The following is a 26457-nucleotide window of genomic DNA, read 5'->3' as shown; positions in this document are numbered from 1 at the left end:
GCAAAATATTGACAACAAAGCACAAATACAATGAAAACTGGGAACTTCAGAGACAATCATTTAAAAAGTGCAAATAAGTTACAGTTAATCTTAAAAAGCAATGATACACAAGTGGACTTGTGATGACAATTAGACAGTTAACAATTATTTAATACCCATGTGATCATGTAATTTACACATCAGAAAATACATGACCTGTTCTAAAGAGACGCTTCATCCAGAAATGAAAATTCTGTCATCACATACTCAACTTTACCCGTTAACCTTCTTTTCTTGTGTTAAACATGAAAGGAGATATTATGAAGAATGCAGGAAACCTGAAACCATTGACAATATTTGTGTTTCCTACTATGGAAGTCAATAGTTACAGGTTTTTAGCGTTTTTTAAAATATCTTCTTTCATGTTTGACACGAAACACATGAAGGTGTGATATAGATCAGGGGTGTCCACTTGCACTCCTGGAGGGCCGGTGTCCTGGAGAGTTTAGCTCCAACCCAATCCAAGACACCTGAACCAGCTAACCAAGCTCTTACTAGATATACTAAAACAGGTGTCCAAACTCAGTCCGGGAGGGCCGGTGTCCTTAAAAATTTAGCTCCAACTCTCCTCAAAACACCTGCCAGGACATTTCAAGTGAGCAAAGTAAGTGCTTGATTACTGGCTTGGGTGTGTCTGATTGGGGATACAGCTAAACTATGCTGAACGCTCGCCTTCCAGGACCGGATCTGAACAACCCTGTACTAGAAACTTACTTGCTGGTGTGTTGAAGCAAGTTGCAGCTAAACTCAGCAGGACATTGGCCCTCCAGGACAGAGTTTGGACACCCCTGATATAGATATTTTTAGTTTGGTAAATAGTGAATACGCTTTCATTTTTGGGTGAACTATCCCTTTAACATCACTTATTTAGACTAATCATACTAAGAACCTCTATAACATGCCAAACAAATACAATACATTTCCCTTATAAATGTTTTATCGTGCAAAAACCAAACTGCCGTGCAAACTTGACAAAACAATGCAAATATCTTACTTTTTACAAATAAATAAGGATTTTAAAGCTAGCCATTACATAACTATCCTGGGGACTCGTTTATAAAAATGTGTATTCATTTATACACATTTAATTCAGAGAAATGAACGTTTTAGATTGCCACTTTACAAACTCCCCCAATTAAAGGGGATAGTTCACCCAAAAAACAAAACTTTTCTCATCATGTACTCACCCGCCATTTGATCTAAACCTGTTTTTGGTTCTTACTTCTGTTGAACAAAAGAAGATATTTATGTTAGAAACTAGTAGTCCGTGACAAAGGCTGCCAGTTTCAAACATTCTTCAAAATATCTTATTTAGTGTTCAACAGATTAAAGAAACTTTAACAAAGGTTTGGAACCACTTGAGAGTGAGTACATTATGACAAATCCTTCTATCATTTTTTCAGGTGAACTATCTCTTTAAATGAGCACCAGTCCAAAGTCCAAATCTTTAGCTTGAGAATGGCAAGGGGTAAAACCCAATTTGTGCAGATTTACGTTTTATAAATAGCATACATTAGGGCTTTTCACACCTGAATTAGTTAACCCTGGGTCATTTTTACTCTGGATAAATGTAATCCTGTGATATATAATCCTGTTTACTCCATCTGATGCATTTTTATATTTAATCACAATTGTCATTATTGCCTTTAAACACTAAAACACCAATTTCTATATAGTTTATGCCGTTTCTGTGACATAAATAAGTGACGAGTGGTCTTAATGTAACATTCAAAGGCCATATAATTTCAGGCTGAATGTTTAGGGTTAAGCACAGAACTGGTGCTTCTAAATCACAAATATGAAACACTTCTTTACCTGCGGTTAAAACTGGGGTTTAGTACAAGGCATGGGCTGGTATAAGATTCTGATTATATGATAACCTCACATAAAAACATCGGATTTACTGTATTGTAATTACTGCCCTAATTTTTTTTTTTAAATGTCAGGGTAAAAAACAACAATCTTTTCCCCCCATTAAACACAGTAAGTTTTATATTAAGAAGCATTTATAATGTTTTAAAACAGTAAACAGGTTAAAATAATTAATGTCAGGTTAAATGATTAAAATAAATGATTGACTTCTGTGGTCTTCAATAGTTTCAAAAACATAAAGATTTTTTAACCTGTAAAGGCAGAACATTTTAGGGGTTTTAAAACCTTGACTTTTCCTTGACTTTAACTTGGATAAACTGGTTATCATCACGTGCCGATTTAATACAACAAAAACACAGGGTTAAGCACAGTGTGAAGAGACCTACAGTAATGAGAAAACCACTTAATAAATTAAAATTGTCAGCAGAGCTGTATCAATCATTTTTTGGTGGTTAACTTGTGCCTCTTAAATGCATAGTAGATAACAAGGCACATAGTGATGAGCATGCAGGAGCTCACCAGAGAGAGAAAGCCGACCACAGGCTTCTTGGTGAGGACATATCGGCCCGATCCTTGAGCTGGAGCATGGGGACACTGATGCTGAGATGTGCCTGGGGCTGGGAAGCCATTGTGGCGGATAATGTTTTTGTAATGGCCCAGTGAGGATTTTGAAATCACCTCTTCCTGCACGTGACCATACATGCCAAAGCCTGGGTCCCGCTGGTCACTGAATGCGTATGCAAAATAGCCTTTTAGATTCACTGCATCCAGCATGTATGCTAAAAAAAAAAAAAAAACAGATCAGAGGTTAGAAAATGACCATAGTGAACTCATGACGTAACTATAAATCGAATTCAGATACCAAGATAAATGAGGCCAATGTTTTGTGAATAGTAAACAAATATTTTCCAAAGCTCAGATGAAGAGCGGTGTGCTAGTTTTTTTTAAGGTCAGCAAACTTTCTCTAGTTTTGTGCTTAATAATTAAGCTGCTGCGTGGGGATGTGTGTGTGTACAGCATGAGCTTTGTGCCTTTAAATAGAAGCTGCGTAAATTTGATTCGTCAGAACTTTTCCAAGTGTGTTACTGTAGCAAAAAATAAATCTTAAACAAGATGATGTTGGACAACTAAATAGCTAGGATAATTGGCAGATATTGTAAAAAAGTAAACGATCTATAAAATGACCATGAATAATATTAATATTAATAATAATAATAATTAATAATAATAGTAATAATTACATCTATGACATTTAATATATTTGTGTGTGTATAAACACATTTAATTATTCAATAAACGTAATAATATTTATATAATAATTTGCATATATATTTATATTATAATTAGCACATGTTCTTTCATTAAAACTGTTTAAATCTGTAAATTGTTTATTTTATTTTAGATAAAATATATTAGATTAATTAGATAATGTTAATAATATATAATTAAATAATTCAAATTATAATCTAAGATCTATCGAGTGTTTAGTCTCCATTATACTTCAATAATCAACTATCATGCAAACTATCATTTACATTTACTTTTCCTTACCACTGTGACCCCTCTGTTATATCCCTTACTGCTGTTTTCTCACCGCAGTTATTTTTGCTGGTTTCATTAATTTTCATTCACAAAAGAAGTTATTTTGAAGAATGGTTGATGGCACTAATCCACTTCAATAGTTGAAAAACAAAACTACGGAAGTAAATGAATGCAGCAACCAGTATTTTTAAAAAACATCCTCTTATATGTTTAACGGAAGAAAGAAACTCATAAATAGGTTTTGAACAAGTGAAATGTACGTAAACAAGAATTTTCATTTTTGGGTGAACTGTCCCTTTAAGAGAACATTTACATATGCATCTAAATGTTGATTTTAAAACAATGTACTGCTGTAAACTGCCTTTTTTTAGTTTATAGCGAGAAACTGTAAAAAAAAAACTTTGCCAAAACCTGTGCACAAAATTCTACATTTAAACACCTTTTAAACACATTTAAACACCTTTTTATTTCATTTATTAATTTTCATTCGGCTTAAGGCTGGTGTATACTTCTGCGTCGAGTGATTACCGTAATCCAGGGCGCCTGCCTTGTACGTAACCGTGCGTTTATACTTCTGCGCATTGTTTGTGTTGCTCTGCAATAACACTTCCGAAACGCTAGCTGGCAGAAAGCTTTTATGTTCCTCTGTGTCGAGTTTCTTCATGGATGTTTTGTTTTTTCTGAACGCTACCTTGATGTAGAAGTAGCTAAAACTCGCTTACTCAGAGGATGGAATCGGTGGACGTGCAACAACCTTAATCATAAGGTAAACACAAAACAAAAGTTTCTATCTGGAGCTCCTTCAAAGGACTCAACACTTGTAAACACTAGCTCCATCGGGCTTGCGGCTATCAGCACCGCCCACGCTCGTCACAGCTACCAAGCCGACCAATCACAGAGCTTGCGCTACACGTCATTGCAATGTGTAATTACATTTTTCGAGAGGTGCGCGTCGGTGTCAGCCACGGCGAAGGCCATGCGACCGTGCGAAGGCTGTGCAAAACCATACATGTGCGCTTGACGCAAAAGTATAAATTCTTTATTTGATTAATTTTAAAAATGTTTTTTGGACAGGAATGTGTCAAACATGTCAGCGCACTTAACCGCTAGGCTATTGGAGCCACATATAAACTATAACTACAAACATTTTCAAAAATTGGGATCAGCATGAACTACTTTACTGGAAGCCAACACAAATGATTTCTTACCTTTCAAGGCCTCATTCACATAGTTGTAAAGGTAATAGCTGCGCAAGCTATCCTTAAACCTAGCGGTATCCTCTTGAACACCATTGGCCATCACGTAAATGGGAACACCTTTGTATCGCGAGTTCACCCAGTTCAATGCCTTGCGTAGACCCCAGGGAACCACAGGAGAGTTGCGTCTTGGGGACATGATCCAGGTCACGTCAGATATAAGCTGAACCTGCAGCTTGTCCTTAAAGGTGTATTTATCCTCCACTCCATCGTACACCATCGAGGTAGTAAAATGGCTGATGGCGAAGAAATCGTAGGTTCCTTTCACCAACAGCCGATCCTCTTCGCTGAACGTGGGTAAGTGGTAGTTGAAAAGATCAATAGTGTTCCTCTGTTGGAGCCAGCTACGCATCACCGCCGGGTAATCGCCTTTACCGAAAATAGGCTCCGCAAACCATCCCACTCGAAAGTCCAGGACTCGGTCTGCAGGGGCCACGTCCTCCCTGTTGAATGAAAATGCAGGTTCGACCCAATCCATATGAAGAACCAGTGATGCTTTGCCACCTTGGGCCTTGCGGAATTCTCTGTCGTAGACGTGCCAAGCTAGAGCATGTGCACGTAGCAGCTGGTGACCTACAGTGTATTCAAGATCCTCATCGTTGGGCTCATTGAGTGTGATCCAGAGCTTGACATGAGCTCCTAGTCGATGGAAACACAACCTAGCATAGTCCACAAAGGCCTGGACAGTCTTCTCGCTCTGCCAGCCATCACTGGCCTCCATTGGTGCTGGAAGGCTGGACAGTTTCCCTGTATGGTGCCAAAGAGTCACCACAGGGGTTATGTTCACTTTTTGTAGCTCGCTGACAAAACAATAATAGTATCTTAGCAATGTTTCGTTAGCATCAGACACGTGGCCTGTGGGGACGATGGAGGACCAGTTGAGGGAGAAATGGAAATGGGAGACTTGCATTCGGAGTAGATCAGACACCTGCTGACGGATGCTGCCGTAGTCGGCGCAGTGGGGTGTCCTGCGCAGATGGGGCGCCTGCAGCCCAGGGAGCTTTTTCAGCTCTCCGTTTCCAGAAATGTTCCAGATGTAAACATTAGTGTCGGTGAACTGCGTAGGGGTAGTGTCAACCTATAAAACAGGATGATTTCAGATGGTGAATTTCAATAGAATGAACTGCAAATGATGTTTAATAGTGTTTGAAGTTTAAACCAAGGTCAGAGTTAAAGGTAAATGTACAAGTTCTGCAAAAATGACCCTTGAACGGGACAAACAAAAACAATTCAGTAGGTTTGATGTTCTGGACTGTGGTGTACAAAGTCCGGCCATTTCCTTAATTTTGAGTAAATTTGTGCAGTGAGTCTTTTTTAGTAGTATCAAAGTTGTTTTATTATTAAATTTAAAAAAGAGACATTGTGCATCAATGAAGATTAAAATCCAAATGGCGTTTACTTTTTTTTTATTAATGAATCCATGAAAAATCATTGTTTCCACCAAAAAAATCTGTTTTCAATGCTTTCGGCATTGACAATAATAAAATCTATTATTAATAAATTCACAATATTGTTAATAAGGTGCTTTTTCACAGCAGGTTGAGGCAGGGATTAGTATGGCTCACTCTTAGGAGTTTTCCACTGCGTTCTGTACAAAGTTTACTTTTTTAGTACCACCTGTACTTCAAAATTTACTGCTATCAAAATGTGACATATTCATACTGCTGATTAACGATTGTTCCAAGAGAATCACTAGCATCATTGGATTTGTGACAAGACAACAAAGCCATTATATTTAAATAGTCAGCAACAGCTACTACTGTGTGGTTGATGCCCACTAATAATTTACCACTGCAAGCAACATGTGAATAGCAGCATCGTGGTCCAGATGTTCATCTAGTTGGTATCTGAGAAGCGAATCCAACAAGATTACCCGGAATTAAAAAAAATTACTCAGTAGACGTGGCATAATTACACTACCTCAGTCTTGTCGCCTATCCAAGTTTTAGGAACAGCAAATAATAATTTGACTTCTAGTTGATCATTTGGTATCAGAAGTGGCTTATATAAAAGGCAAAGGACACTAGATTACGCCCATTTTACCAGAATAAAATATGATCATGCCTTGATTGTTAGTTATTTAGTTAGGACAGTAAGGCCTGACTTTGCTTAGACAAAAGTCTAGTCACTTAACAGAAATAATGTGCAGTATAGATTATAAAGTCATGCTGAAGTGGAAAAAGAATGAATATTGTGTATGACTCCCATGAGCTTGAAGGACGGCATCCATACATCTCTGCAATGACTCAAAAAACTTATTAATAAAGTCATGGCAAAGAAAGCGTTCTTGCAGGACTCCCAGAGTTCATCAAGATTCTTTGGATTCATCTAATGCCTCCTCCTCCATCTAACCCCAGACATGCTCAATAATGTTCATCTCTGGTGACTGGGCTGGCCAATCCTGGAGCACCTTGACTTTCTTTGTTTTCAGGAACTTTAATATGGCGGCTGAAGTATGATAAGGAGCGCTATCCTGCTGAAGAATTTGCCCTCTCCTCTGGTTTGCAATGTAATGGGCAGCGCAAATGTCTTGATAACTCAGGCTGTTGATGTTGCCATCCACTCTGCAGATCTCTCGCACGCCCCCATACTGAATGTAACCCCAAACCATGATTTTTTATTAAAAAAACTTCCAAGTTTCAATAGGTCTTCTGCAGTATTTGTGATGATTGTGATGCAGTTCAACAGATGATTCATTGGAAAAAAAAAAAAAAAAAAAAAAAAAAAAAAAAAAAAAAAAATCGACCTTCTGCCACTTTTTCAAACGATCAACTAGAAGTCAAGTAATTATTTGTTGCCTTTACAACTGGGATCGACAACAAGACTTTTGTCAGGTAGAGTATAGTGATGATCCCACTCCTTTTAATTTGGCAAAATTTACTTAGAGCACCTTTAAACGTGATAAGCAGGGAAAGTTGTACCTGTATGGAGTTGGCAGCCACTCCCCAAGCAAAGTCACAGGGAAATGCACCGTGTGCAGGGCGGTTCTCTGGCAGCTGAGGGAAGCCATTCTTCTCTATGAGTTTGCTATAGAAAGTGGCAGATGCCTTCGGCTCTCTCTTCAGATCAGGAGTGTTGAAATCCACATAGAACAGCCCTCTGCGTATCGCATATTCACGGTACCACTCATATCCATCCAGCAGAGACCAGGCCGTGTAGCCAATCACATTCACCCTGTCAACATGGATTGCTGGAAAGACAAGAAAATGTATGTTGATGATTGACTTTGAAATCTGAATTGTTAAAAACAGTACTGATGTAACAGACTACACATCTTACTGTGTCGAATCACACTACGGTTTTTGAGTCACGGATCAGATCATTTTTCGGATCAGCAAAAAAAGGGGAGGAGACAAATGTCATTTGGTTTCCATTTATACAAATACATTACAGCAAAAACCAATTGGTTTTAACAAACAGAACGTAGAACCTGTAATTTTAATAAAAAAATAAAAATCAAGAAAGAAACAGCTGAAAATGGAAAATATTCATTACAAAAAATGACCTTTGCTACTGTTGCTGATAATACTAAATATAGAAATCTAACATCTTGTACAACTAATCATATTTATTTTCAGTTAATGATTCAATAATTCAAATATAACTTCATGGTTTTTAACTTCATGTGTCATTAAAGGTGGATCACTTTTAAAAACCTATTCTGTGACATAATTTTGATGGTTGTTTGTCGCCACCCATTGGTTAAACAATGAAATTGCTACAACCCCAGCATCAAGTTCCATTAAACTGTGATTTTAATCTTCACCATAAACATCAGTGTTTATATCTGAACTATAAACTGTTCTCCCAGTACTTCTGTGTTATTTAATTGTTTGTAACGAATTGAAAAAGTGTAAAAACTGAATCTCTCTCGATTAAACGCAGGTCTGAATGCAGTGCTTAGGATTAATAAACATATGCAAATCATTATTATCATTTGTCATTCATGTTGCACAGGTTTGAATTGAGATCACAGTTTCTTAATGATTTATTGTGCAGCTTTACAACTGAATGCATTTATGCAGGCTAAACAAACAGTGACAGAAAACGCCTTTAATTAATAACCTAAGACAGCATTAAGGTCAGTCCCACCACAACTTCTTTCGTCATCATTATATTTTACAGGGAAGCCATAATGCTTTCATACACGTGATTTGAAAGACACAGGAGGTGATCTCTCTGCAATTGTTATGAATGTTGGATTAACCTTGGATTAAAGTAAAAACAAAAAAGTTATTAATTTGCACTATAGACAATTTTTGTCCCTTAGAAACATTGTGCATTATAAATTGTGCTTCATATGAGTGAGTGGGCTTGACAAACCACCTGTAAAAACACTGTAGAAACAATATTCTGCACAACATTGTTCAGTCTCATGTAAAAGTACTTGTATAGCCTGTCTTATGTGTATAGTTAAGTATCTTATGGTATATGTTAGTTATGCATATGTTTTATTTAAATAGCTCATGTCCAGTGTGGTGTTTGTATATGATTAATTTATGTAGCACCGTTGTCCTGCAAGACACAACATTTCGTTCCTCTGTATGTCAACACATGTAGCAGAATGACATTAAAGCTTGACTTGACTTAAGTATGATTTTTCAATACTCCTTCCACCACTGGCACAAACCAACCCTTAAACATCAAATAAACCCTCACAATATCATTAAACCCCCTCATTCATCCACATACCTTTTAGCGTCTCCATAATGAAGCGCTTTAAATAGTACATATGCTTGGCATCCTTTGTTTTGGTGTTGCCACTTCCATACCAGCCGCTCTCCACCACAAAGATGGGAGGATTGTTGTACTCTGCACGGACCCAGTACAAAAGCATTCTCAGACCCAAATCTTCAGTCTGGCCGAAGCGCAGACTGTCATTGATCAGCTGAAAACTAAGAGCAGGTCCATGAGACAGAGCAAAGAAGTCGGCGGTTCCGTTCACATACGCGCTCTCGGCCTCGGTGAAGGACGGCAGTCTGTGGGTCAGATTGTCCTTCATGCAGGGTGGATAATCTCCATCTACAAACAAGGGACGGGCGAACCAGCCAAGCACAAAGTTTAGAGAGCGCTGGCAGGCTTTGCGGCTCTCCTGTCTGGTTCTGCTGGGTTTGATCCAGTGAGATCCCAGAGCCATGGACACTCTCCCACCCTGAGCGGCACGATATCGCTCGTCATACAGGTGCCAGGCTGCAGCGTGAGCCTAGAATACAATTGAAAACATGTTTTTGTTATATATATGTACAGTATATACAGTTAAAGTCAAATTTATTATTTCTATAATTATCTTTTTTAAATATTTCCCAAATGATGAGCAAAAAAATTTTCACAGTATTTCCTATGATGTTTTTTCTTCTTGGGAAAGTTTTTTTGTATTATTTCGACTAGAATAAAAGCAGTTTTTAATTTTTTAAAAAACAATTTAAGGTCAATATTTGCCCCCTTAAGCAGTATTTTTTTTTTTGATTGTCTACAGAACAAACCATGGTTATACAATGATTTGCCTAATTACCCTTACCTGCCAAGTAAACCTAAATAACCTAGTTAAGCCTTTAAATGTCACTTTAAGCTGTATTGATGTGTCTAGAAAAATATCTAGTCAAATATTATTTTCTGTTATCATGGCAAAGATAAAAGAAATTAGTTATTAAAACTACTCTGTTTAGAAATGGGGCGGCGCGGTGACTTAGTGGTAAGCACTATTGCCTCACAGCAAGGTTGCTGATTCAAGTCCCGGCAGGGCATTTTGGCAGTGTGGAGTGGTCACCATGGATTTCCTCTGGGTGCTCCGGTTTCCCCCACAGTCCAAAGACATGCGCTATAAGTGAATTGAATAAACTAAATTGGCTGTTGTGTATGAGTGTGAATGAGTGTGTATGGATGATTCCCAGTAATGGGGTTGCAGCTGGAAGGGCATCCGCTATGTAAAAAAATATACTGGATAAGTTGGCGGTTCATTCCGCTGTGGTGACCCCTTATGAATAAAAAGACTAAGCTGAAGGAAAATTAATAAATGAATGTTTAAATATATGTTGAAAAAATCCTATTTCCGTTAAACAGAAATTGGGGAATAAAATATACAGGGGGCTTATAATTCAGGAGGGCTAATAATTCCAACTGTACAATAGAAGCCAAATGCTTCTTTAGTTAAAAAAAAAATCACTTATGGTTGAAGATGCTGTATTTATTTGACTTAAAATACAATGTATGAATAATATTGTGAAATATTTTGTCATTTTATGACTTATTTACCTATTTCTTTATATTTTTATGTAAATAAATTTTATTGGACATTTATCAATTTAAAGATTTTTCATAATATTATTTACCTTAAAATTATTTTTTCTGTGTAAATATATTTCAGAATTTAACTTAGTGCTTTGATGGAAAAACTGACTTTATTGTCACAAGAAATCAAATAACCAAATAATTTGATGTAAAATAAATGTTTAATAACTAACTCCTTTGTCTTTGCCATGATGACAGTACATAATATTTGACTAGATATTTTGCAAGACACTAGTATTCAGCTTACAGTGATATTTAAAGGCTTAACTCATTATGTTAACTAAGTTATTGATAAACAGTGGTTTGTTCTTTAATGAAAAACAAATATTTCGTAACTAGGCTTAAATAGCTATATATAATAGGAATAATAAGAGTAATTAATAGGAAATACTGGGAAAATTTGTCTTGCTCTGTTAGGTCATCACATGAGAAATTCGAAATTCATTCATTCATTTTCTTTTCAGCTTCGTCCCTTTATTAATCTTCTGTCACCACAGCAGAATGAACCGCCAACTTATCCAGCATATGTTTTGCACAACGGATGCCCTTCCAGCTACAACTCAACACTGGAAAACATCCACACACTCTTGCACACACTCACATACACTATAGCCAATTTTTAGTATATCCAATGTGCTGCATGTCTTTGGACACCCGGGGCTCGAACCAGCAACCTTCTTGCTGTTAGGTGATTGTGCTACCCACTGTGCCACCGTGCTGCCCCAAATGAAAAATATTGAAAAATAAAAGGTTAATTATTTGAAAATATTTGAAAAAAATATATAAATAAAAATCCAGAAGAGGTTTTACATACCAGACTGAATTATTTTTCAATTTTGCTAAAAAGAAGTCTCTTAGGCTCATCAAATATTACTTTTATCTTTTTTAAACATAGATTTTTTCTGATACTGAAACAACTGAAATAAAAGGCTTTATACATGAATGAAATAAATACGATTACACATACAGTGCACAGCATAACTGAGTACACCCCATTTTGAAAATGAATATTTTTATCCATTTGTCAGAGAACATAGGTAGTGTATTTTAATGCATTTAAAAAAAAACAGATTTATTAAACAGATTTAAGTTTGTAATAAATATTATTTTTTATAACATATCAATTTTGGTGTACTAGTTTTTGGACAGTTATCGTGAGTTATTTTGTTAGATGAGCTCCAGATTTGACTTCAGTACTAACTAATCTAAAGTATGTGAACAAATATAATATTGTATAGCTTCCTAAAAATATCAATTTAAAAGATGTAAGGGGTTTACTTATATATGCCGAGCACTGTATATAGTATGTGTGCAATTTTCTCTGCCTTCCATTCGGTATCTCGACTCTAAAATATCTATTCAATATCTAAACTCTTAATTCCAAACAAACATTTCAGCATGTGACACTTATTACCTTCAGCAGATTGTGTCCGACTCTGAAAGGCAAATCAGAGTCATTCTTGATACCCGGAGCCACAACCCCAGTTCCATATCCATGCCAGGCCACGACAAAAGGATTGTCGATAGTGATCCAAAATTTCACATCCGATCCAAATGTCTTAAAGCAAAAATCGGCATAGTCTCTGAACAGCTCCACCATAACCGAATTACTCCAGCCTCCAAAGAGCGTCTGCAAACTGTCAGGCAGGTCCCAATGATACAAAGTGACAACAGGCTGCACCTTAATGTCCTTCAAACCCCGGATCAGATTTTTATAATACTCCACACCTTTGTCGTTGTAGCTTTCCTTAGTGCCATTGGAGAAAATGCGTGGCCAGGACAAGGAGAACCGATAATGACTGACTCCTAGTTGCTGAAGAGCTCGAAGGTCTCCAGGGATGTTATGATAACTATCGCTACCAACGTCTCCTCTGGACACTCGGGTCCCTCCTCGAGTAAAAGTGTCCCAGATTGACTTACCCTTCCCGTCTTTTTCCCAGGCTCCTTCCACTGAATATGCAGCGGTGCCGACGGCCCACATAAACTTATCAGGAAAGGTGTCATAGAGGAAGGCTTTGTCGTCGGGATATGGAAGTTTGCTGAATGTGTCCCATGTGTGCTGTCCTGCTCCTGGATCAGATGCTGTGCCCTGAAATTGACAGAACAAAACGAGCGGCAGAGGAATCCATGTCACTTTCATGGTGTCAGAGAACTGGACTGTGTTGTAAATGTTAAAGGAGTGAGCTGAATCTCTTACCTCACTGTGGTGTAACCCATCTGGGCCCGTTTTTTTTGTTGTTGTCCTCTCAGGAAATCTATCAATTATTACCCAGGCACTTGACGGGTAAATAGGTATCCAAGCACTGCGCAATTCCGGCCTCCATAATATAACAGATTTCCTCCTGCTAGAGTATTATACGACAAATATGATTATACAATGACAACAACAGCAATGATAAGAAAATGGACCCTAATGACAACTTAATTTCTTTAAAGACTGAATATATATGTATAAATATATAAATATTATTGAACTGTATATTACAGTGATACTGATCACCTAGTTATCCTGTAACCTAAACTGGTTATTCAGTGACTTAGAATGAACAAACAGTTTATGAATGAAATATATCTTATGTATAGAGCATTAATGTTACAGTCATGAAAATAAAATACTCAATACAGTATTTTGAATTAATTAATTTAATTTCCATAATTTAGTTCTTGTTGTTTTTGCAGTTTAAACTGCAGGCATGATGGACATAATAAAGTATTTACTTTATACAGTTGAAGACAAAATCCTCCTTTTATTCTTTTTCTTCTTATTTCAAATATTTTCCAAATGATGTTTAACAGAGCAAGACATTTTTTACAGTACTACCTATAATATTTTTTTCTTCTGGAGAAAGTCTTATTTGTTTTATTTCGGCTAAAATAAAAGCAGGTTTTATTTTTTTACCCATTTTAATAAATATTTTTAGCCCCGTAAAGCAATTTTCTTTTTCGACTGTCTACAGAAAAAAGTATTATGTTTAGAAATTTGTTGAAAAAACTTATTTTCATTAAGCCGAAATTAGGAAAAAAATATATACACTGGGTAATAATTCAGCAGGGCTAATAATTCTGACTTCATCTGTATTAAATACTGTAAAAAAATTATGTTTAAAATGATTGTCTGCATCAAATTAAATGACCAAACAATAATTTATGTATATATAAAAACATATTAAATGCAAGATCCTTCATTCATGTTTTAAATAAGCTTTATAAAAAAAAGTCAAAATTTATGTTTGATTATAATTCAGAGTAATAGATACATTTATGGAAAAGCGAGACAACATTCACTCAAAAAATGGTGTTTGCTGTTTGTTCAAACAACTTATTTAAAACGAGCCAAAACATTCATTCATTTTCTTTTCAGCTTAGTCCCTTTATTATTTAGGGGTCGCCACAGTGGAATAAACCGCCAACTTATCCAGCATATCGTTTACATATCCCATCACTGAGAAACACCCATAAACTCTCATACACATACATGTGAAGTTTATTTATAAACTAATTTCGAGAGGATCACATGCTTATGATTGCTTGCAATGGGCCCCGCATTATTCAATTCATGATTCACCAATCAGTCGATTCCTAAGCTACTATAAATACCCTAAGTTCCATATGACAGCCATCTTCGTTTTAAAGAATCCCTCCTCCCATCCCTACTCCTCTTCCTTTCCTAGATGGGTGGCACAGTGGCCCAGTGGTTAGCTCTGTTCCCTCACAGCCATATAGTCACTGGTTCTAGTCCTTACCAAGCCAGCCGATGTTTCTGTGCAGTTTACACGTTCTCCCCGTGCTCATGTGGGTTTCCCCCGGGTTCCCCAGTTTCCTCCCACCATCCAAAAACATGCAACTTAAGTAAATTGAGTAATCCAAATCGACACCATAGACATGCTCCTTGTAAGTAGTTATCTCTTAAGAGCAATCGCTATCTGTTCATTAGCTACTATAGCAGGAGAGTTCTCGACATCTACCTGAGCTCAAACTCCCCTCTCCCCTTGCAAACGCGAGGGAGCCCTGGGCTCGAGGATCTTATGAGCTCAGGGCTCTCACCAGCATGCCACACAAGCTTTATAGCCATCAGCTAAGCATAAACTCTTGAATTACATTACGGACATTTTGTCTTACCCAAATTACCTATATCGCATGTCTTTGGACTGTGGGGGAAACCAGAGCACCTGCAGGAAGCCCACGAGAACACATGGAGAACATACAAACTCCACACAGAATTGCCAACTGACCCAGCCGAGGCTCGAACCAGCGACCTACTTGCTGTGAGGCGACAGCACTACCCACTCTGCCACCATGTAGCCCTGAGCTGAAACAACACAATTCTTAATTGTTTTGATGTTAAATCCACCTAAATGTGTAAAAAGTAATTCAATTATATATAAAAAATTAAGTCATCCTGCTCAGTGTCATTATGTGCAGCTTATTTATAAACTAATTTCCAAAGGATCACCTGCTTATGATTGATCACAACTGGTCGCGCATTAGATTCACATATTGCACAAATCAGATGAACACTGACTCACTATACTGTAAATAACCAGAGTTTTTTTTCTATAGTCATCTTCGTCTTGAAGAATTCTCCCTCCCACCCCTACTCCTCCTGATAGGGCGCCACGGCAGCCCGCTGGTTAGCAATGTTGCCTCAAAACAAGAAAGCAACTAGTTCGAGCCCTTACCAGGCCAGTCGGCATTTCTGTGCGGAGTTTGCATGTTTTCCCTGTACTCACCTGGGTTTTCCCCAGGTTCCCCGGTTTCCTCCCGCCATCTAAAGACCAACAATATATAACAATAAGTAAATTGACTAATCCAAAGTGGCATTATAAGACAAACTCTTAGCTATATCTCTTAGCTATTCCTAAAATGAGTTAAAACAACACAATTCTTAAGGCTTTTTTGGGGAAACTTAATTGTTTTGTTCTATCCACTGTAAAAAATAAAAAAACACACAACAACAACCCCCGAATAAGATAACACATGAAGGATTCCTGTGCAACCCAGCATTAAAATCAAAATGAATTAGTATTTTGGGGCTGTACTGTGATTCTTGAGTCTTCATAAAATATTTTCTGTTGTAAAATAAAGATGTTTATTTGTGCATATAACCCCTTTTATTTTTGGAATCGTGTGCATTTGACTGAATTGCATGTGTCGTATATTGGACAGCATATATGAAAAATCTCTCCATCTGGAGGCTGGTGATAATGTGCACCTGGACACAGAAGGAAACACTGGCTTTGTAATAAGATAATGTCAATAATATGTTCCCTGAGATTGTTTTATTTGCTTTAAACTAGCCATGTGATGGGGTCACGATTACATTATCTGGGTTATTTTCGCCAGCCTGACTGATTGATTACCAGTGTGTGCATAATTCAGTGGATTAAATATGTTGCTTCTATCCATAGGCAAAACATTGGGCTTTGTCATTTAAAATAATTTGTATACCTGTATGAACACCTATTAATCACACAATATTCTTTTATGTGCTATCCAGGTGAGGGAAAATCAATGGTGTGAGTCTTGTGTTTCTCCGCAGGGCTTGTTTGTAAGTCATGGGTGAAGGTCAGTGTTGTGTAAATGTATGTTGGCTGGTGAAAATAATGTATTTCTCCTACTGCTAATTTTTGTGGCATATATATTTGTCCATGACAGGTCTAAACCATAAATATAAACTGTGCAAAATAGTTGAATTATCTTATTGGAAACACCTCAAAAAATGAAAATAATTGTTTTATCCTTTTATAGGTCCTATATCGGGTTTTCTTCATAATCTTTACGAAAAAAAGTGTTAAAAATGCAAATTAGGTGTTTCCATCAAGTTGTTAGAGCAGCTGACTGTGTTGGTAACCAACAGTTAACAAGAATTTATTTCTTATTAATAAGCAAAACCTTATCCTAATTTTTACTACAAATTACCATCACTCGATTCTCATGGGATACTTCAAAATGTTCATTAACACAGGGTCATTTTAAAATACTCATTCGTAAAACCCTGGAGTGTTTATTACAAAACTTTTAAAAAAGCACACCTCACATACTGAGCAGAGGTTAAAAAGTCGCATTTACTTATAAACATTACTTTGGAAAACCTGTTGCGGGGCAATCCCTATGTGCATGGTTGTGAGCAGTGGTGTAAACTAACTAATTACAAATACTCAAATGACTGTAATTGTAATTTACTCAGTAGTTTTAAAAATGTGTTTTTAACTTTTTCAAGTATATTTTTAGTGTAGTATCAGTACTTTTACTTCACTACTTACCTTCAACCTGCAGTCACAACTTTATTATTTCTTGTCTATGGTGATTGGCTAAAGTAGAAAAATCAGTCCTGTTATTCCTGTTAATCAAATCGCACACAGAAAGTAAATCGCATCAGACTGAACAAACAGAAGACATGGGCAATTTATAAATGCACCAAACCTTTTTGAAAGAATTTAAAATGTCCAAGAAGATGTCTAAAATCTTTACTCACAATGATCCAGGGACTGTTTATAGACTGCATGTCACTGATGAGAAAACTAAGGATGTCGACTGTATGATGATGACTGAAATCACCAAACAGCCTTAAACAATCACTAAATGGAGTAAAAGAAGAAAGGAAAGAAGGGCCGAATGAAGCAAGGGCCGAACAAGGAATGGAAGGAAAGACCAAATGAAGGAAGAAGGACTGAACTAATGAAAAAAGGAAGGACCAAATGAATGAAGGAAGGATTCAAGGAAGGACTGAACAAAGGAAGGAAGAAAGGACAGAAGGAAGCAACGAACGAACGAATGAATGAACAAAGGACCTAATGAATGAACAAAAGAATGAACGAATGAATGAATGAGTGGACTAATGAAGGGAGAAATGAAAGAAGGAATAAATAAATTTTAAAAATTACCGAAAAAAATGAATGAAGAAAAAAAACAAACAAACGAATGAATAAAGGAAGGACAGAATGAAAAAACGAAGGAAGAAAGGAATATAGGAAGATAACTGAATGCACTACATAATGTTACATTTACACATCCCTGCACAAAATTGCATGCAAACGCATCACCTTTTCACAGCGTACAATCACTACACACTATTCTTGAGTACCTTTACCTTTAAAAGGTCTTTTTTTTACTCATTATACGAGTAATATTTACAACAGATACTTTTACTTTACTTGCACTACATTTTTGGGCAAGTAATCGTAATTTTGCTTGAGTATGATTTTTCAGTACCCTTTTTACTGGTTGTAAGTAATGCCAGCCGATCGCACAAGGAAACACAACTATTTGACGTTTTGTCAGTTTACTGGCTAATTTGTACGAATTAGTATGTTCAGTTGTACGATTTTAAAAAGGGGGCATGGCACCAATCCCCCCCACCCCAAACCCAACCATCATTGGGGGATAAGCAAATCCTACGAAATTGAACAAATGAGATCATGCAAATTCATACAAATTAGCCACTGAAAACCTATGAATTGCCATGAGATAGCGTTAGTAATGCTGCATTCCAGATATCTCTGGATTAAAGGTTTTCCTACTTTCTACATTGGAATAACGTCTAGAATGCCACCAGAAATATGCATTGTGTTCAGAAGTGGGACATTTCACTGCTGAAATCACCAGTTGCACCTGTGTCTGAAATGCAACAATGTCCACCCAGTGCTGTCAGCCGATTATTATATTCATTTTTTATTCACTGTAATCTACGCCAATGACGTTGTTTTTCATCAATAAAACGTTAATACACTAAGTTAAAGGACTATCATTAAACTTATTGAATAAAGATGGCTGGATGGAAAGGGAGAACAGGAAAAGGAAACCAAACAAAAGAAACTGTGCTTTCAACTGGAATATCATGTACACACTCAGTGAACATTGAACTTGCTTAAATATTGAAGAGTGATGTTTGTGTCTGAAACACCATCAGGCCTTCCACTGTATTTGGCTGATGGATGCTCACTCAAATCCTGTTCACTTATTAACTACAGAATCAGGATCAAAAGCACATGAATCCAACGATAACGTTCCTAAAAACAAGCTTGTGCTTTTGTGAGCTAACCAATGCATAAATTTATCATAAAACAATAAAATTAACAATACAATTTTGGCACTGAGACCACAGTTTATTTCAATGAAATATAACATAAAAAGACCTATAATAAAACTGCAGGGGAACATTCTCAGCAAAAGAAGCACACCTTAAAGTAGTAAAGTCAAGTCTGAACTATGGTGAACCAAGAATTTTAAGAGCTTTAGTTAACCTGCAGTTTACTTCCTTCTGTTTGCCTTTCATAAAGTAAAGCATAACAGAGGGTTTTAAAATCCACCCTTTATTGCCCTACACTAATTTGAAGCCTAGCAACATGCCAAACAAATTATTACTGCTCTTCAGTAAAAGCAAACTGGTGTTAACATTATAGGGTTGTAACGGTATGAATTTTTCATGGTATGATAATCGTCTAAAACAATACCACGGTTTGACGGTTTCGCGGTATACGGTATGTTACAAATGTTACAAAATAATAGAACAGTGAAGCAAATTTGACTTTTTCCAAATAATATATTTTTAGTTACTATAAACAACACCACTTACAATGAACAAATAAAAAAATAAGAAAATAATAAATAATGTGTCAAAGTCCAAATAAAGTCCAAATAAACATGGTGCAAATCCTCAGTAAAAAATAGATATAAATATTTACTATACTATAAATAGTTACATAACGAAACTAGATTCAATATGGAACATCCTTAGGTTTTATGTGCCAGCATGGATATGGTTGTCTATCGATATGGATTTGGATATGGTTGTCTGCAATGCAGACAAACAGCTGCACCTTCATTTGCGTCTTTTGAAAACAGCAAGAGCAGCAGTTCGTCTTTGCTGTGTCACTGTTTTGTCATGTTTCTGTGCTGCTGTGCATGCAAAAGTACTTAGTATGAGAATTATTTCATGCAAAACTTTTTTTTTTTGCGTTTTATTTAGCCGCGCATAAATGTATGCCTATCTCTCATTCCGTGTTGTTCAAAAAGCTTGGTCTACAAACAAAAGCGAAACCTATGCTTATTGGTTGTGATATAGCGAGTTTGAACCAATCTGGGCATGGAGGAGGGACAATGCATCAATATATCATGTCTGGTTTGTCCGGAGACACAGTGACGAGCGTTTCTTTGTCAAATCAGCGTTGTCAAATGTTGATGACGTAACCGCACTGATTCCGGAGCCTCTGAAAGTCCGCGAATGTTATGTGATACAGCACTGGAAAGCTGAGATTCTCTTCTTTATGCCAATCTTTGAATCGTATGAATCGGATCAGCGGATCAAAAGTTATTAAACATTTAAGAGCAATCATTATTTTTAGCCGCGGGCGGCTGTCTCTGTCTTTAAGGGTTAAAACCGTTGATAATCAATTATTCATGGTATGATAATCGTGCACGTTCAAATCGTGGTAAACCGTCATACCGGTATATTGTTACAACCCTATAACATTAATATTTGAAGTTAGACGCAGAAACTTGCGATGTTGACAAGAAATTCATCCTTGATTATATAATAGAGGGTTAAGACTTGATCTGTTTAAAGCGCAGTCATACTGGTGATACTCTGATGTAAACAACTGCATGGATTAGTTAATAGTTAATATGCTACTGAATACATTGTCCTGCCTATTTATGAGAATAAACCATGGGGGACATAAATGTTTGGAGTCTGCTTAACCATACTGAGGACTTAGTATGCAGGAAAGGGTGCAATTTTTTGACAAACTGAATTTAATATGTGGAAATTACAGCTGAAGGCAAAATTATTAGCTCTCATGTAAAACTTAATACTTTTCCAAAAATTTGTTGGATTTCCAAGTGCTGTTTAATGGGGCAAAAAAAGTGGTAAAAGGTAGTTTGGCAGGAATAAAATCAGATTGTATTTTTTTATTAAAACAATTTTAAGCTCAATTTTATTAGCCCCAAATCTGATTTTTATTTCACCCGATTGGCTATACAGAACAAACCACTGTTGTCCAATGACTTATAGTTAACCTTGTTAAGCCTTTAAACTGAAAACAAGTGTCTTGCAAAATAACTAGTCAAATATTATGTACTGTCATGTCATCATGGCAAAGACAAAATAAATAGGTTATTCGAAATTAGCTTTTAAAATTATTATTTGTTATTATTAGGTACTCAGCTTTTTTTTCTTTTGATTTGTTATAAATTTTCTTTTCCAATCGACCGATTAGTACAACAAAAAAACAAGACAATGATTGATCATTTTCAGCAGCAATAATCGGCAACATATGCGAATTTCAGACAGTTTGGTGGCATTGTTTACATTCAGTAGCTCCAATATGGCTGACTAAAGACGTCAAGAGTAACACACACGTGTTTTAATTCTGTGGCTGATTTAAATGATGAAATATAAGTCTGTAAGTGCTCTATTTTTACTAAAGCTCTATTTTTGTAAATATTCAAGGGTTGTTTGATTAGAATCTGTTTTATAAAATTTGTATTTTGTTGTACAAACACTTTTTTTCATGGCTTTCACGTTATGCTGGTGGTGTAACAAATATGATCAATTTGATAATATTTGATCCAAAAGGTCTCATTTATTAGATTTTTCTCATATGCTTATTAAGGTTTGCATAAAAACTATGTACATTAGTAAAATTGTACTGCTGGTTGAATTGAACTTGTAAAAATAGATGTGAATATGTACTTACCTACCCCCGCTTTGTTGTATTTTTACAGGAAATAAAGATATCGAGAAGAACAATTAGCAGTAAAGTCACTTAAGTTACCCAAACTGTTTTCTGCTGTTTTACAATATTGGGACAATACAATTGGTTGGGACAGAATAATAATTATTAAGCCTATTATTTGTAGTATTTTCATAGCAATTTAAACTACCCCTTCAATATGTACAACAACAAACAAAAAGCTAAAGTTTTGTCTGCATATACTCTGTGGATGACTGAGTGTGTGTCTAATGCTCGGCCACACAAATAGCAACCACAGATATATTTCAACAGCTGATGTGTGACATGATAAACATGCTGATTTGCATTGTCACTGGTGACAGTTAATGCTTGAAATATAAACGCCATGTCTGTTGTCCTAAGATGCATCTGGTTTCCCCAAAAGTCCAAAGACATGTGGTATAGGTGAACGGGGTATGCTCAAATTGATCGTAGTGTATGTGTGTTTGTTTCCCAGTGATGGGTTGCAGCTGGAAGGGCATCCGCTGCATAAAACATATACTGGATGAGATAGTGGTTCATTCAGCTGTGGCGACCCCACAGCTGAATAAAGGGACTAAGCCGAAAAGAAAATGAATGAATGATTTCTTTACAATTTAAAACAATCTTTTCTACTGAAAATACTGTTGTCCATACCCGAGGAACGGTTTTGACGAAAATTTTGGTGGTTTTAAAACCTTGACTTTTCCAAACCACGGTATACCTTAAAAACAGTTATCGTCCCATGCTTAGTATACATTACAGTGATCATCTCACTATAATTTTTGCTGCTACTTTGCCAACAAAAGTATGTTAATGCTGGAAAAACATCAATGAGTGACTTTTAATGACAAATACCAACTTGCAGTTATAACTTTAATGCATTGACTGTATTAAATACTAAACAGTAAATGCAGGGGTAGTTTATGCATTAAAAACAATCGAAAGCGCGTTCATGTGCCACGCCCACACCTGATCAATGCTGATGAGCTCGCACTAATTAAGGCGTGTGCTAAGCAAGATCATAAATATTCAGGACATCTTTTCCTCGTGATCCCACCAAAAAAAATGGAGGACTTCATCATTCCACCTTACAACTGTGGACGGTACCCTGGCTATTTCCCCTTTTATCCCAGCAACGCGAAATTTAAGCACCAAAACTGGAACAAAAAGGGAAACAATTTCTACATAGCGCCAGACGCCCCTGATTACTTCGACGTTTACAAGCGCGCGCAGTTAAAGGCGATATTATCTCAGGTAAACCCGAACTTAACCCCGCGCCTCCGCAAGGCCAACACTAAAGAGTTCGGTGTGCAGGTAAACCCAAAGGTAGATGCCGTTATCCAGTGCTCGCTCGGGCCCAAAACGCTGTTTTATCGCGGTGATAAATGGGACTCACCTAGAAAGCCGTACACCGTCAGCCCTCTGAAAGACACGCTGCCGAATACACCAGTCAACTCCGTGCGCTTCTCCCGGCCGGTAGCCATCTACTCTCCAGTCTTCGACCGCAGGATTTTCTCCTTATCCACGACTGCCGGTGAAAGTAAGGACGATGGAAAGGAAGAGGACCGGAAGACGGACAGCGAGACGGAGGATGAAGATGATGACGAGTTCTGCAAACCGGATGAAAAGACTCACGACGAGTCACGACACGAGAAGTCGCTGATTCAACGCGATAAACGGTCTAATTTTCAGGTTTGTTGAGTGAGCAAGTTTACCACACCAACTACTGCTTCCTGTAAAATACTGTGGTTAATATTGTACATTTTAAAGTTCGTAACTAATCCTTGATTTGAAGTCTTCAGGCAACATCAGTAACGGCCGATTTGACGTTAAGTTGGTTCATGAATATGCAAATACTAGATTAAAGCTTAATGCTGATTGGACAAGTACAGCTGTTGAGCATTTTGTCTTTTTTGTTTTAAACCCATTTCAGAACGTGAATATTTAATCTAATTAACGTTTATTTTCTTCAGTTAAAACATTAACAGTGTATTTTTGTTTAGTTTCTGGAGCAGAAGTATGGATTTTATCACTGCAGTAAGTGCAATATCCGATGGGAAAGTGCATTTGTGTGGTGCATTTCAGGAACCTCTAAGGTAAACGCTATATTTATTAACTTTTTTTTTCTCGCTCTCTCTTCAAATGTCCTTTTTAAAATTTTAAAGTTAAGTCTGTATTAAATTTCATCCTCACCACAGGTGTACTTCAAGCAGCACTGCAGGAAGTGCCAAGCAGGGCTGAATCCATATAGGGTGGAGTCCATTCAGTGCCAGGTAGCTGTTGGCATAATATAAAATCTCTTTATGGATTGCAATTATGTCTAGGTACATGCCGGTATACCATATCCTTGACTAATAAACGGTGTAATTCTGCCAAGCATGATTTAATCATGGATTAACATTGATGTTGATTCTGAAATGTCATTTTTGATGGAAAATGTAATCCTTTCCCTATCCCTAAACCCAGCGATAACTGTAAATTATTCCCCAAATCAGAGGGGAATAATAGTTTGACCATGTAGATGTAACCTATTCCTTAATTTTGATCAGCTGATTGGAATGTTCCGGGATCAACATTGATGTTAATCCAGGAACATATCCTACTTGGTGAAATCCCGCTTATAAACATGAAGTCAAATTTGCGAATGGCCTTAAATACAGCACTTTTCATTGGGTGTTCTTGCTGCCAATCAAATTTTAGGCTTTATTTAAAGACTTCTGGGCCGTTTCCTATGTATTTAAAGCTTTTTGTATTATTCCTCTGCTTCAGGTTTGCTGTAAGGCTCGCTGCTGCTGTGAACGCAAGCAGAGGCACATTGACATGCGGCGTCCTCATCGCCAGGATCTGTGCGGACGCTGCAAGGGCAAAGGCCTGTCCTGTGACACTATCTACAGTTTCAAGTACATAGTCTGATTGTTCTGGTCAATAATAATGAAGATGATGATGATGACGACAATGAGTTTTAGAATCTGCATTGGCGGCCCATGCAATCATATTGGGTGGGATGAATGGTGTATGTTTTTGTATGTCTAATGTATAAATTTATAAATTAATAAAGTATTGCAGCATAATGCCAGCGTCTGTGTTTTGTGAAGGACATGGAGATTGTTATCCCAGAGATGGAACATGTGCTGTTAATTCTCATCCTTTGGCCATTTTTTAATTTTTTCCCCCCTCCCCCTCTCTCGAATAACATTGCTAGCAAATAACTATCTTCAATTGAATGAGGACAAGTGTGAATTTTCTTATTTTGGTCAAAGGTTTGACTTCTAATGGCAATCTGTAATTGCTTGCTGGAAAAATTCATTCCTCACACTGCAAAAAATGCTTTTCTTGTTTAGATTTTTGTCTTGTTTCTAGTCTAAATATCTAAATTTCTCATATCAAGAAGACTTTTTTTCTTGACAAGCAAAACATAGTGTCTTGTTTTGAGAAATAATATACCAATAATAAGTGAGTTTTTCCTTCAAGCAAAATAATCTGCCAATGGGGTAAGCAAATTAATCTTGTTTTTTCTTTTGACGCAAGATTATTTTGCTTACCCCATTGGCAGATTATTTTGCTTGTTTGAAGGAAAAACTCGCTTTAATAATGGCATGTTTCTCAAAACAAGACACTATGTTGTGCTTGTGTAGAAAATTCTTCTTGATTTAGGAATTTTTAGATATTTGGACTAGAAACAAGACAAAAATCTAAGTAAGAAGTATTTTTTGCAGTGCAAGTCCTAGAGTTATTTTTGACTAAGCTGAAATTAAAGCAAAGTCCCTTTTAAGGCAAGTCCTTCCACTCGATGATCATCTTTGAAACCATCTCTGCTCACGGGCAGTATGCTCATGCAGTTTATCTGAATGGAGAAATATCAAATTCTCAAATTGCTTGCCAAGCTTACGATTAAATATTATTAAACAATTACATCAAACAACAACTGTCTCTAGCTTAATTTCTAAACGTTTTAGTCACAGACAATCTGCATAAACTCGCATCTGGTACCAGCCCCTCCCCTGGGAAAACGTCAGTCTATAGCTATCGTTGATTGGTTCTTGTACTAGAAGGCGGGGCTTAATTTGCCATATTTGCTGTTACACCCCTCCCCCATTCAAAACTAAATAAGTAACAAGTCTTGGGTTTTCTATAGTCTTTGCCTGAAGTCTGTCCTTCTTTTCAGTGACTTTGAGCAGGTTGTTTATGCCTTCATCTCTTCTCATCTGGATTTTTGTAACCCATTGTATCACACCTATACTGGTTTCCCTGCACTGGCTACCAATCCAGTTTAGAATGACTGCTGTATGGTTTTTAAATCCCTCAATGGTCTCGACCCAGAGTATATTTTTGAGCTAATTAAGTGAGCTCTCTCTTTACACCAAGGATCGACTCTATTTGCAAGTTCCACAATCATGCTTAAAATGTTGAGGTGATGGAGCTCTTTCAGTAGCAGCTCCAAGACTTTGAAACATTCTTCCACTCTCCTTAAAGTCTCCTACTTTTGAGTCTTTTCAGAGGTCACTGAAAACACTTATTTTCATTAGCTGTGTGTTGAGTTTATGTACTTTTGTTCCTTGTATGTTTGCATGTATTATGTGTACAGCACATTGGTACCCATTGTGATTGGTTGGAAGTGCTCTAGAAATAAATTTAGATGAGTTGGTCTTCATTTCTGAATACATGCCAGATATTCTGACACTTTAGGTCTCCCTCAAATAAATACATCAGGCTATAAAAAGAATTGAAAAATTGGAGAAAGGACT

At 36.8% G+C, this 26457-nt stretch overlaps 2 protein-coding genes and 1 long non-coding RNA gene across 5 annotated transcripts; 1 reads left to right on the top strand and 2 right to left on the bottom strand.

The window, feature by feature from the left end:
• Window positions 1–45: 45 nt before the first annotated feature.
• On the bottom strand, window positions 46–23311 carry kl (klotho). 3 transcript variants are annotated; one of them, XM_073915010.1, is made up of 9 exons: window positions 23109–23311; window positions 17261–17337; window positions 15728–15765; window positions 13195–13342; window positions 12412–13086; window positions 9402–9912; window positions 7631–7899; window positions 4662–5787; window positions 46–2690 (listed from the first exon to the last, which is right to left on the bottom strand). In XM_073915010.1, exons 3-9 carry the CDS (start codon window positions 15763–15765, stop codon window positions 2350–2352), a joined length of 3108 nt encoding a protein of 1035 aa, XP_073771111.1. In that variant the 5' UTR covers window positions 17261–17337; window positions 23109–23311; the 3' UTR covers window positions 46–2349. The 3 variants fall into 3 exon arrangements, with proteins under 3 accessions (XP_073771111.1, XP_068074715.1, XP_073771113.1); XM_068218614.1 differs by lacking the exons at window positions 15728–15765; window positions 17261–17337; XM_073915012.1 differs by lacking the exons at window positions 15728–15765; window positions 17261–17337 and having other exon boundaries at window positions 13195–13339.
• Window positions 22762–24783, top strand: zar1l (zygote arrest 1-like). Its single transcript, NM_001199367.1, is given in 4 exon segments — window positions 22762–23404; window positions 23716–23808; window positions 23911–23985; window positions 24482–24783. Coding segments are annotated over 4 exon segments (939 nt in total). The 5' UTR covers window positions 22762–22777; the 3' UTR covers window positions 24626–24783.
• On the bottom strand, window positions 23850–26427 carry LOC141376423 (uncharacterized). The gene is made up of 2 exons (XR_012386455.1): window positions 25255–26427; window positions 23850–25176 (listed from the first exon to the last, which is right to left on the bottom strand). It is a non-coding gene; the product is annotated as an uncharacterized lncRNA (long non-coding RNA).
• Window positions 26428–26457: the final 30 nt, after the last annotated feature.

Source organism: Danio rerio, chromosome 10 (genome assembly GCF_049306965.1).
Source record: "Danio rerio strain Tuebingen ecotype United States chromosome 10, GRCz12tu, whole genome shotgun sequence".
Taxonomy (NCBI): domain Eukaryota; kingdom Metazoa; phylum Chordata; class Actinopteri; order Cypriniformes; family Danionidae; genus Danio; species Danio rerio.
The sequence above is the reverse complement of the archived record's forward strand: the minus strand, read 5'-3'. Positions and strand labels throughout refer to the sequence as shown.

What these genes read in the sequence shown, in the direction of transcription:
- kl (XM_073915010.1), bottom strand. Translation starts at nt 15,765, where the DNA reads ATGGCGGGAGGAAACCGGGGAACCTGGGGAAAACCCAG. An exon ending in ATGGGTTACACCACAGTGAG is followed by an intron (nt 13,087 to 13,194) that starts GTAAGAGATTCA and finishes TGTCAATTTCAG; the next exon opens with GGCACAGCATCTGATCCAGG. An exon ending in TGGCTGCCAACTCCATACAG is followed by an intron (nt 5,788 to 7,630) that starts GTACAACTTTCC and finishes CCTGTTTTATAG; the next exon opens with GTTGACACTACCCCTACGCA.